Source organism: Ambystoma mexicanum, chromosome 3q (assembly GCF_040938575.1).
Source record: "Ambystoma mexicanum isolate Mex_15411 chromosome 3q, UKY_AmexF1_1, whole genome shotgun sequence".
NCBI classification, from domain to species: domain Eukaryota; kingdom Metazoa; phylum Chordata; class Amphibia; order Caudata; family Ambystomatidae; genus Ambystoma; species Ambystoma mexicanum.
The window spans coordinates 162,272,891-162,286,494 of NC_090926.1; the positions used below are offsets into that span (position 1 = coordinate 162,272,891).

At 48.4% G+C, this 13,604-nt stretch overlaps 1 protein-coding gene across 1 annotated transcript in view; it reads right to left on the bottom strand.

Annotated features, from left to right (window-relative positions):
- The window catches only part of GALNT6 (polypeptide N-acetylgalactosaminyltransferase 6), a 272,909-nt gene that overhangs the window by 92,949 nt on the left and 166,356 nt on the right, over positions 1-13,604 (bottom strand). Inside the window, exon 3 of the mRNA XM_069653399.1 lies at positions 2,877-3,049. Coding sequence (XP_069509500.1) covers positions 2,877-3,049 — 173 coding nt within the window. The remainder of the gene's footprint in view (positions 1-2,876; positions 3,050-13,604) is intronic.

Consider the following 13,604-nt stretch of genomic DNA (forward strand, 5'->3'; position numbering starts at 1 on the left):
TTGAGGCCCTTTCCAGAAAACTCCGAGATGCACTTCCACTCGGAGGCCTCTCGGAAAAAGGATTAGAGAGGAGTGTGGGAGCCCCTCTACTGAGAACAAAGATGGGTCAAATACCCCGTTCTATGGAATTTCTTTCACTCAGGAGGGTCTACGTCTACACCCACGTTTTAGCTCCCAGCACCCTTCAGAGAGGTGAAATATCCATGCGCTTATCAGCCTTTTTCCAACCCACAAGGGCAGTCCACCTCCGAAATGCTAGGAATAGGACACAGATGTGTTACCCTTCCCTGGAAGTGGCAAGCAGAAACTTCAATGGTGTCACCAAATGGAACCAGATCCCAAAATATTGCATGCGGTTCGAGAAAAGAACAATGGTTTCTACGCTCCCACAACAAACTCATGTGTGCTCAGAATGTGCTGTACTCGTACTTATTCACCACCCAACAATCTCCGCCATGGTCGTCATGTAGGCATCATTAGAGGTGGAACCTGGGGTCTCCCTTGCTACCCCTAAAAAAATAAAGTAACTTTTTAAAAATGTTTTATTAAACTGATGCTGCTGGGCTGTGGCCAGCAGCGTGTGGCTCTATTTCTGGAGTGGCTGGTTTTCTGGTAGCTATAGCTGGTAAGATAGTGGGTTGAATGCTTGCTGCTGCAATGTGTGTGGGATCTGAAGGTTGCAGGTTCGACTGCCAGCAAGGTCAACTCAGCCTTTCATCCTGCTGAGGTTGATAAATTAGTACCAACACAGGTTAGATGATATTGTATGTATATTTGTTCTATATGAAGTGCTTAAGCGTAAGTGCTACATAATAATTCCTGTATAAATGTATATCACTTTACAGTGATATTGTAACCCTATTGTTCGAAGTTCACTTAGAAACAATGCTATGCGATGCCACTTCCTGTTTGGTCAAGGGGTGAAAGGTCGTGCTCCATCGCTTCCTGTGATGTCACTTTGGGGTGGGGGTCAAATGACATCACTTCCTGTGATGTCATAAGAGGCCAAGGGTTGTGTGATGTCACTTCCGCTACCGCTGGCATTTTGGTGAAATGACTTCCCTGATCTCTGCCCGTCCCCCCACGCTCCAGGTTTTTACCTGCTGCTTTAGCCAAGATTTCCATTTTTAGTAGGGGCTATTAGGTGGAACTTGTGCCACCTACAAGCCAAAATGATTGCACTACACGTGGGCCTTTGAAAAAACCATGGGCGCTTTACAGAAATTGGGAAGTGAATCACTGGGCAAGTACAAAAAGCATCTCATGGAGGGCAGGGAAGACGGGGGCTTCTACTCACGTAAGTGAAAAGTAGTGGTAGACATTGCACTGGTTCTTAAATGTTTTGCCGTTTTCCTGGAATCCACACGTTGCTCGTCAGGCCCTTCAATGCACCCAGGGAACGTGGGGAGGGACCAGGAGCGGGAAGTTGCACACCTTCCAGTGAAATGTTAAAGTTCCATAGGGCTAGACCTGGCAGAATAAGCTACATTTCGGTGCTGGTTCCAGGGGACCTTCCGAGTGTAGCATGTTTGGAAAAGATACTCGAAGACTAAATAGTTTTTAATGATTTACAGAAATGTAGTAACTCTGTCATACTTCGTAATTCCCACGGCAGAGAATTCCAGAGTTCAGGACCAAGGACTGCAAAGCGCTGGTCTCCTCTGAAAGCAGTTAAAGAAAGCGCTCCTTCCCAATTCCCCTGTATGCTTTGAAAAAGAGTTTAGCCACTTCTGGAATTTCAGGGGGTGCTGCTCTGGGTCAGCTATACCCATGGACTGGACTCCAAAGCATTTTTTGGTGGAATTATGGGGCAATTTCCTATTTAAACATGGACCTCAGATGTTTGGGAAGTTTGCACTGATGCATAAAACCTCAAGGTCACTTTGCATTGTGAGCTTTTCAGAATGGCCTGGAGATGTTTGTTAAAGTAATCTTCAACCAATACAGAGAAGGAAGCGGATCAGATAATGTGACTTCTCTTTCTAATATCAGTCAAACCTCTTGATTTTGGACCAGTTGCCCCAATGTCAGGTGCTTCTTTCAAGACCCATACACACTGTTTGACAATTGTCTAAGTGAGGGCGCACTGAATCGTGGCAGTCCCCACTAGAGCTACGATTGAGCATGCAGGCGATTGTGCTTAGCAAGTGCGAACCACACAAGAGAGGGGCAGAATGCGTGACTGTAGGGGGTCCGGCAGCACAGCTGAGCCGAAGAAGAGAGACCAGGAACGGAGAGAAGGAAGGAAGGCACAAAAGAAAATGTGACAGGGGATAGTGAAGTAGCTTGCCATTGAATTGCCTTGGGAGGATAGCTCAGGGGCAACACGCTCGTCTTGGAAGCAAGACCACGTCGAGCAACACGTGTTCGATCCCCGGGTCCGCGCTTAGAAACCTCTGGGTATTAAGCGCATTATAGATAACCAATTACAATTCTAAAGGTTGAGTTAAGAAGGCAGAGTTGTGAAGAGGGTTGTGCCATTTTCAGGACAAAGCCAGATTGGGAAAATGGGCTTCAGTAATTAATAGCAATAGAGCTTATGCTAGTTTATCCTACAGATCGTGCATTTCATTAGATAAACAGAACTTGTTTTGCTAATAGCCACCTCTTCTATACGAGGTAGTGTAGATGTGAACTCCTGCATAACCACATCAGAACTAAGATGCTTTGTAGAGAGAGCATCTACACAAGGGCAACCAGAACCAAAATGAAGAACGAAAACTACATATTTTTTCCACCTCGTCTGTACATTCAACGTTCATCGCTTCCTCTAGTATTTCCGGATGAGTTGACAGAAGGACGAAACCGAGCCTTGTTTGAGAAGAAAGACCATACTTATGGTGATCATGAAGAGCGAGAGGTGGGTTTGTACTCACCATCAATACTGGCGTCGTCCACCAGAATGATCTCCTTCAGCAGGATAGCCGGGGTGGAGTGCAGCACGCTATACACCGTCCGCAGCAGTGTGGACCAAGCCTCATTGTGGAACACAATGACGACGCTGGTCGTCTGGAGGGAAGGACATCGCTTGAACTTCTGCTCGATGCACCTGCAAGATACAGAAAGGTCACATTACTTACAAAACCTGAGGTGTTCCTCCAGCAGCCTCGCACTAGGACACATGCTCAGTTCCTGTAAAGCAGTTTGTCAATTTCGAATACACTTCGAATGTCGATAAGGTAGGGAAGGCATAGTGGTTTTGAGGGAGGGGAGAAAAGTCGTTTTGCCTAGGTAGGACAACCCAGTGCATTCAAGTAGAACAGCAACGACTGGATTTCAGACGACCTGCTTCCACAACCACCACTGACACCAAACCACTGATCTTCCTTTTTCCCCTGAAGAGCACAGGTGTTAAACTTCAGAATAAAATTAGAGAAGCAGTAGCTTGGTCTACTAAAGCGTGGGCCTCGGAATGGGGCGCAATGCTACAATCTCAGCACACACGTACAAATCCACATAGCCTAGGATTGCATTTTCAAGGCACAAGGCCAAAACACCTGTGGAAATGGAGAAAATCTTCCAGCTTGGGGTCTCAAATATCCAGGCAAGTCTTTCTGCTTATTTTTGAGGTCACGGAGCTGGATGGTGATTGGGTGGACCACAGAACTCGGTGGATGCAATGACATCTGGGTCAACAGTGGTCCTCATTTTGACCATCTGAACATTTCCTGGTGCTTCCGGCACAGAGGAGCAGTAGCACCAGGAAATGTTCCCGATGGTGACATTTTAAGTTTGCATTTTGGTTTTTTTTAACTGATCCCGTGCTGCAGCACGTCATGTTGATGGATCTCGTCCAGGATTTTCTTCTACTTGTTGGCAAACATTTTCTATAACACACGACGCGCCATCAAGTAGCAGAATTCAGGGATCCTACAACTGGGTGCATTACCCCCTGCCCGATTTGCGGCTTTGTCTTTAGGGCAGCGCCCGTTTCCAAGATCTGGTGCTGGTTAGCGTTGATATTGGAGTAATGTTGTAGGGACCATGAGGCAGGTGCTCTTAGCTCAGTCATTACCACCTGACCTAGTTACACATTGAAGATAAGGAACATAACCAGAGAAAGCCCCAACTTCCATTTACAGCACTTTGGACAATTTTGGAATTTCAGGCTCCTCCACTCTATCTGGGGTTAAACTGAGGTAAAGACATGTTGCTAATGATATGCCCATTGGTGCATGAGGTGCAATTATTGTGCATTTTGGCTTATCAATAGCTACTCTAAATGATCCGGAAAGGATCAAAAGGAGCGTGTAATTAAATCTGGACTTTGCCATTCTGATGAGCCTAGGTAGCCATTAGGTGAAACCAGTGGCCACCCAGGAGGACATTCAAAAAGGTCTTGCCCAATGGAGTGCTTCTGACAATCGGGAGCCAGTACTCAACTTGGGTGAGTAGAGATGCGTTAAGTTCACATGAAGGCCCACATCACCCGAAGCACAGGGCACCTACATAACCATAGAAGAGCACCACTCTGGGCAGCAGTGCGATTTAATGTTCCAACACAGGGTAGAAGATCCCGTTAGGGAGAGCGTCCTGTGGGTCAGGGTACCCCCACTGAATACCCCGTAGGTATTCTGGGCTTCCTCCCTACTCTCGGTTGATCCACGCCATCTTGAGGAAATATTTAGACCCCAGCTCTCACAATATCCACCAGGCCTCAGAGAAACACTTGTAAAATGGAAATGGTGCCGTTATAATCTTGTTAAGCACATTTTAAAAATGTCTAGGGGTGGGAAGGGTGCTGAAGAGGCTGGGCCCGCCTTAATTCTTTTGGGCAATGCTCAGTCGTAGCAGCGTATCGTGTGTACTGACGAATGGGTGGATTCCCATCATCACAATTTCACCCATCGAACAAGCCTTGGTAAAGCCAACAGTTTGGGCTTTTGTGTAGGCATGGGCTCAGCATTTCTCAAGCACCACCATAATGGTACGAACTGGCCATAACCTGGAAGCCTCTGGCAAATGACTATAGTACCCAAGTAAATTATGCCAATGCCTGGGGAATGCCTGGCAAACGCCTTTACAAGAGCCAGTAATATTGGATTTTCCAATGCTTGTTTGAATAAGAATTCAGAGCAAAGAACAGTTGCAAGGACATTTGTATTGTTTAGAAATCAAGTGGTTAAACGCTCACTTCACTTAAGAAATTATTAAACCAGAAGCAGGTTTATTTCTGCAATTAGGTCATTACCTTGGAGTTAAATTTTTGCTTTCTGAAAAGCCTTCTTAACGAGATTACACCAGGGGATGCATTTTGGGCAGAGAGGAGCAGGTAGTAGGTGGCAATTGCCATAGGGACGAACATGGCCATTGGCAGTCAATGAATGGGTACATTTAATTTTAAAAAGCACACAGAGACTGTGTCCTTCCTCACAATCCATCCCTCTCCCATCGTCGCTTCCCAGGAAAATGTCGGCTTATATGCCGCGCTTACAGCGCCACCTAAAAGCTAAAACGATAAAGGTTGCACGCAGTGCTTTAAGTGGGCTGAGGCTAGCCGGGGCCAAGCCCCGGCAGTGTCCATAAGGTGCAATTGAGCCGGTGCCCTGCTGCCCCCCCCCTGTCCCAGAAAGCCACGGCGGGGTATTATCCCGCCACGCCGCAGCGGGATATGAGTCGGCTGCCTGCAGCCATGATCAAGTCAGGCAGGCAGCAGACTGGCAGCCACAGCGTTGCCCAAAGTTTGCGCGACATTGTGGCTGGCTGGCACTTCAGCCAGTCAGCTGCAGGAAGCAAACAGCATCCCCCAACTGTAACTTCCTCTCGTGACCCTGCTGCTGTCCAAGGCGAACCTTGGAGTTCGGTGGTCTGATCTGCTCAGATCACCGAGCTCCCAGTTTCGCTGACGGACACGTCTCGGGCGCAGTGATCTAATCGGCTTTGCAATGCACCGAGCACGAGCTGTCTTTTTCCGTCGTGGTGTGTGGTGTGTTTACCGGATGCCCTGCAGGCTGCAACATTTTACCTCCAAGCAAAGGTTGAAAGACGTACAGCATGTGTTAAAGGGGCACCTTGCCAGCTGTAGGAAGCAGAGCGTTGTTTGGTGCACCAACCCAAAGACACGTTAATTGGAAAACTACCAAGTGTGCGCTAAATAAAAATATATATTTCAGTACAAATTATTAGTTGTAAAACTTTTCTAAACAAAGTAATTATCCACTACAGCCGCAGTGTCAACACAAATACACTTTTCTAGTCACTACACAAGTTCGGTAGGTTGCCGTATTTACTTAAGGTGTTTGGCAAAATCACAAGCCTAATCAATAATTTGAGGTTGGCAAACTTTCTGCACGCTCAGACTCGCTGCTGCCGATTTTTTTGATCAGTCACGTGTATAATCCAGCGCTGGCAGTGGGAGGTCAAGGGCGGGAGCGGCTCTCCAAAGCTGCACGGATGGTGGCGTGACGCGAGAAGCGCGTCCAAATCAGGACTCCGTATTTCAGGGGGCTTCGCATATGCACGTTCTGCTCAGTGGTCGAAGTGGACGAAAACTCGAAAAGTAGTAGTGGAACTAAGTTCCCTAGTGGCCTGCAGCGCTCCCCACAAACCCCATTGCCGCACCCCCTCCCATGCACAATACAAACCCCAAAACACATGCACCTGAGGTCTAGGGGCACGCCCAGTGCAGTGCGCTGAAAGTGCAAGTTTCAACTTCTTCCTACACTTATTTTAAAACAAAACCGTTCCGGAATGGTTTGTTTTTACAATAAAAGTATAGGAACGGTAAAACATATTTAAAAGAAGTAGAGGAGCACCGCTCCCGGCCACTTCGACCACTGGTTCTGCTGCCTCAAAAGATCTCCTTAGAAATCTTGCTAGGCCTCCTTTTTCCTTCACGCTGCACATCGTGCATGCAAGGTGGTTTTCACACAAAATGACCAAGTCTTTTCTAGATTTTTGTTATAGGTTTGGGGTAAATAATGGAAGGCTTGCAGCACATTCCGTAAACAAGGCACCGTTCATCTTGATGCACGTCAACCTCTCGAGGAGCAGGATTCCTCAATAACCGGGACTATGGGGGTCATTACGAGGTTGGAGGTAACCATGCCACAATTTGCGGCATGGTTACCTGCTTACCGCGTACCGGGTCCCTTAAATGAGGATTTACCGGGCCATTCCAACCTTGGAGGCGGTACATCCCCATTCCCATTCGAGCCCCCATAGGGCTCAATGGAAATGGGGAGGGAGCCAACAACGGGCCCGTTAGTAACAGGCCCGTTGTTAGCTCCATGGTCTGCTAGCGGGACCTGCTAAGGGCACCTAGTGTTACCAGGCACCTTTTGCGGGTCCCGCGAGCAGGCTCGTAATAGGGCGGTAAGGGGTGAACGGCGCCGGCACCATTACCGGCGCCGTTAACCCCTTACCGCCCAGCTCGTAATGACCCCCCTATGTGTGAATACAGTAGTTTTAGTGACATTAATCTCCAAGTGTTTTACAGAGTTGGGGGCCCAGTTGTATGTTTGACTTGTGCAAGATTATATCCAGCAGAAATTGTCCCATTTTCTTTCATAGCTTGAGCTAAAGTGGCTGGCCTTCTTGAATCAAAAAGAAAGCATTGTTCGCAGATACCACTACCTTGTGTTGCCCATCGCCACGTGGATACCCATTATCCGTTACTGCTTCTGTATCCAAGTAGCGATTATAAACTTGTGTTAGCAGTGGCACCAACGTGTTCATGAGGATCTTCTAAAAAGGAGAACGCCATCTTGGATTAGACCTGAATTATTAGCAAAGGAACACAGCACAGAGCTGCAATAACTTTCTTTTTGGTTACAGCGGCTTCTATTTCTGATCTTGTAGGAGTTAAAGGCTATTTAAGTAATGTTCTGCCCTTTGCACATCAATTTACTCTTCCCTCCATAATGTGCAGTGTTCATGGAAACAAACGTCCACGCTGGGAATCTCCACATGTTGCAACCTTCCATTACAATATTTCATCCCTGTAATGAAACACTGCACTTTCCTGGCCATTCTCTTATATGCCAGTAGTCTTTGTATATCAAAGTATATTTGCCCAATTTCTCTTGGGTCACATTCTGCTTCATCAGTTGGGAGGCCCTCCAATCGCCCTCAGGCATATGTAACTCTCCCCAATGATGGAATTGTCGATTGTGCTTTCAACTTACGGCAACACTTTTAAGAGCCGATTCACTTGTTCTCGTTAAGCAGAGCACGAGCAGGGCTTTACGTGGGCCTAAACTGCACTATTAATCCATGTGGATTATCTTTTTATTTAATAGCAATAACATAAGCTATGTAGTGACTCAAACACTTACCGAGCGGCAGCGAAGACAGCGCAATTGAAGGATTTGCCCAGGATCACACACTTTGGTTGTACCAAGCAGACGGTGTTGCAATACATTTTTATATGTTCTTCTTTAGGCCCGCCCATCAAGTCTTAGACCATGTCCACCAGGTAAGTCACGCCCCCAAATTGGCTCCCCTCCATCAATGTCCTACTTAAAGCACTTGTTGCACGTGCCACACGACGAGCATCTTTCACCCGTTTGCCCCCGTCTTCTGCTGCGTAAACAGCGGCTCTTTCTGGCCGACTTCAAACCTATGCTGCTGACGTCTTTTTTGTTGTCTTCCTGAAGGGCTCTTGCCTGCAATGGCCCACACACTTTTGTTGGGTCTCCTCTCTACATCATGCTAACGTGCCTTTTCTTTGGGGCCTACGCGTACAGCATCAAGCTGTGCCCTTTTATGCGCATAGCTGTCCCCGCTTCGTGGCGGAAGCAGAACACCGCCACACCGGAAATCCGCTCCTGTGGGCTGGCACCATTCCAACCCCTTGAGCAAACCCATCCCCAGTGGACTCATTCGAAGGCCTTCGAAGCTATGCAGGAAGCCGCTGCTATGCTGCGATCCACTTTGGGGAGGATATTGCGTGAGGACGAAACCAATTAACTCCATTTGAGCCCAAGGGACCGTTTCAGGTCTATAAGGTGTGTCAAGAAGGACACCTAAAACTTTTTACGAGCACGTTGCCATAAGAACAATGTAAAAAGCATTGGATTCCAGCCAATTGCTGGCAAGATCAAATCGAGCTGTCAAGCACGTGTAGGTTAACCACCTACAGTGTGCCCTCCAGTGCTTAAAGTGGGCCGGGGCCGGGCCCCGGCAGTCTCCAAAATGTGGTCCGACCGCAACATTGGCGGGATGCATTATCCCGTCGCGGCCGCAACCGCGACCGGAGATGCGCCTGCAATGAAGTCAGGCAAGCTGACAGAAGTGGCAGCCAGCCACTGTGACGCTGTGACTGGCTGCCACTTCCGTCAGTCATAGTAACTGCATCTGGTGACCCCTCGCACGAGAGGCAGTTACTGTCCTTTTGTTTCCCCAGGTCGTCAAGGCGTCTTTAACCCTCGGCGAACTTGGGGATTCCTTAACATATTTCGAGGTTTATAAAAGACGATATGCGTACTTTAGGCCACGCCCCTCCCACAAGCCACGCCCCCAAATGAGCCCCCCCCCTCGATTTCTTACCCCACTTAAAGCCCTGGTGCCCTCACCCATCTGTGCCACACTGTGGAACACTTAGATTATCCCAGAATCCCGGGGTATTAAGGTCTTCCCTGCGTCTCAGAGGAAGAGTGCAAAAACTCACATTTGAGTTCGAGCCCTGCCTGGGCACCCCATCACCTCCACGGCTTCCCTGGCCCCCAGTGTCTCCCTGGGACCGCACGCGCCGACATATACCAATTTCAAAATGTCGGGCGCGATGCGGCACGAAAACGAGGCTCAGACGCCTCTTCGTTGCTAAGCAACGCGCGTTTGTATCTCATACGAAAATACAAACATCCGCCGGCAGGCGGAAGAGCCGGCGGCCATCCAAAGGCCTCTTAAGGCCAGTCGAGCCTGTTTGCTCCACTTCTTCTCCCCCACCAGTGGAGAGGGCAGGAGCCCCCACACCCACCCACCAGGAACGAGGATCTAACAAAGAGGACCCAGCGAGGAGGTCCCCGTAAGGAGCACGCTGCACCTACGAAGCAACCTGCCCCCCCCCGCCTGCAGCCACCAACAAATGCTGCATCCAGCCCTGCCTGGGCACCCCATCACCTCCACGGCTTCCCTGGCCCCCAGTGTCTCCCTGGGACCGCACGCGCCGACATATACCAATTTCAAAATGTCGGGCGCGATGCGGCACGAAAACGAGGCTCAGACGCCTCTTCGTTGCTAAGCAACGCGCGTTTGTATCTCATACGAAAATACAAACATCCGCCGGCAGGCGGAAGAGCCGGCGGCCATCCAAAGGCCTCTTAAGGCCAGTCGAGCCTGTTTGCTCCTGTTTGCGCTCTGTGACGCGCTCTCGGAACCAGCCCCACATCTGGTAGTGTGGAAAACCAGCCCTGTACCAGTACAAAAGGAGCCTGAGCCTGGGACCCGCACCTCTGCCCTCCCCGCTCTAGGTAAGCTGCCACTGCTACTGTACCACATAATTGACTACTCAAAGTTGGAACTCTATACCTTTTTGCTCCCACACACAGCCCCTCCTCTAGCAAAGCACAATCCCCAACTTGCCATATAATGCAACTCCTTACTATGCTAACTAATCCGACTCTAGGTCACCCATCCACCCCCTGTGCACCCTGCTATGTTATGAGCCTTTAACTGCTAAAGTCAAATCTAGGTGACCCACTGCCTGTGCACCCTGCTATGTTTTATGCTTTGAACTGCTAAAATCAATTCTAGGTGACCCACTGCCTGTGCACCCTGCTATGTTTTATGCTTTGAACTGCTAAAATCAAATCTAGGTGACTCACTGCCTGTGCACCCTGCTATGTTTTGAGCCTTTAACTGCTAAAATCAAATCTAGGTGACCCACTGCCTGTGCACCCTGCTATGTTTTGAGCCTTTAACTGCTAAAATCAAATCTAGGTGACCCACTGCCTGTGCACCCTGCTATGTTTTATGCTTTGAACTGCTAAAATCAATTCTAGGTGACTCACTGCCTGTGCACCCTGCTATGTTTTATGCTTTGAACTGCTAAAATCAATTCTAGGTGACTCACTGCCTGTGCACCCTGCTATGTTTTTATGCTTTGAACTGCTAAAATCAAATCTAGGTGACCCACTGCCTGTGCACCCTGCTATGTTTTATGCTTTGAACTGCTAAAATCAAACCTAGGTGACCCACTGCCTGTGCACACTGCCATGTTTTGAGCCTTGAACTGCTAGAATCAAACCTAGGCGCCCCATCGCCTTGCATACCGCTAGTGACCTATGCTTCCCTGTCTGATTGCCAATATCAATTCCAGGTGACCCACTGCCCGTGCACCCTACTAGCTACCAAGGCGGACGCTGCAACTGTACTAGAGCACAGCCTGCCTGTACTGGATTAGTGCCCCCATTCCAGGTGCCCAGACAGCTCACTGAACCCTAGCGCTACCCACCCAGCACCCACCAATATAATGCTAGCACTCCTCACCATCATCATGTTCCCTTTTTGTATAGTCCCTAACACTACACCATGCACCAGAGGACACTTCATCAAGGTTGGCAATGGATTAGTTAGACCAGGTTGTCCACGCCACTTCCCCATCCCCTGCCCCACCCCTTTCCTCCCTACACTTCCCCCCTTCCCCATACCATCTTCTCAGGCCCACACTACACCCATCACCATCAAGAAGGAAGCAACCTCAGACATCCCGTGCCTTAGTCCTAACCCGCCTACACACCATCACACCATACCTAGCTGCATTAATGACACAACCTCACCCATCCTGGGCATTGAAAGACTCTATAGACTCATGTCTAGAACCAAAATGTCCCTACGAGATACCACACTCACCACTTCACCCAATACACTGACCAAACTAAACACCACACCTACTAATTTCCAACACAAAAGATTCCATAACGCTCCACTCAAACACCAAACCAATAACAAAATCACTGACTCTTCCCCCATCGAAGGTAACACACCACCCCCTGCCCCCACCTCCACCCTCAAAACTACACTCATCAATGCCCGTTCACTAGGTGCCCATGCTATAGATATCCATGACCTCATAGAAGACCAACACCTTGATATGCTGGTGGTCACTGAAACCTGGCTTCACCCAGCAGCAGGACCACTTCTAGCCCTTGCTATACCCCCAGGATTCAGCATCCTGAGAACAGACAGGACAAACACCCAAGGAGGCGGAGTTGCCATAATAGCCAAAACCTCCCTGGAAATCAGAGAATGTCCAATAGAACAGATTCAAGGTTATGAACTCCTATTAGTCAAGTATACCTCCAACCCTAAAAGCTCCACCAACCTACTAGTGGTGTACAGAGCACCTAACAAAAACACACACCCTGACTTGGACATCCCACTACTCCTAACGCCCCTCATCAAGCCTAAAACCAAATGCATAGTCCTCGGTGACTTTAATCTAGGATACAATGACCCCCTCGACATAGAAGCATCTACATTCTATACAGCCATGACAGAGATGAACTTCATACAACTGGTAGATAAACCCACCCACTCAAAAGGAAGAACCTTAGACTGGCTTCTCACTCTTAACTCTCGAGTCACCATTGACTCCATCCTCCCAATCAACTGGTCAGACCACTATGCAATCAACTTCACCATAGACAACGCCAGTACCGAACACATCACCCCAAAAAAACCAGAAACATTTGAGACTAGAAATATCAAAAAGCTCTCCTCCGACAAACTCACTCCAGCCCTGAGTGCCTCCTTTGCCCATATGGTTCTAGGTACCAACAACCCCTCCTACCTAGCAGAACAATACCAACAATGCCTCACCCAAACCATCGACCTACTTGCACCCATCACCACCAAAACCCGTAGACCTGATAAACGCTCCTGCTTTTGGTTTAATGAAGAATTTATAGCCTTAAGACGCACAAAAAGATCACTTGAACACCTTCATAAGAAAAACAACACCCCAGAATCGGCATCAGCCTTCGCCGAAGCCAACAAAACCTACAAATCAGCAATAATCACTCAAAAAGCCAATGCTTTCAACCTCCGCATTGCCAACGCGTCCTCAGACAGCAAAGAACTCTTTACCATTCTTAGAGAGCTCGAAAACCCCTGTCAAATCTCAGCACCCTCAAACGCTAGCAAAGATTGGTGCACCACCATTCAAACCGCACTCTCATCCAAAATCCTCCTACTACAAAATAAAATCGATAGTAAAAAAATACTCCTAGCTGACAAAACTCCTCCCACAATATCAACGACCACCTCAAACGCCACTACTGGTCCCCCATTCCAATTCTCACCAGTGACCAACAAAGAAGTCTTTGACACTATAACGAAACTCAAAGCCTCCAACTGCAAGGAAGACCAATTCCCATCCCATCTAGTCAAACTATGCGCCCCCACTCTCACACCTATCATCACTGAATTCATCAACGCCTCCTTCCTCACTAACATAGTCCCCACCAGTATCAAAAAAGCCTGGGTGACACCACTTCTAAAAAAACCTTCCCTGGACCCAACAATACCCACTAACTACCGACCTATCACAACGGTCCCATTTCTCTTAAAAATAATCGACAAAATAGCCTACTGCCAAATTCAGAACCACTTGGAACAACATCACCTACTAGGAGACCGCCAGTCAGGTTTCCGCCCCAACC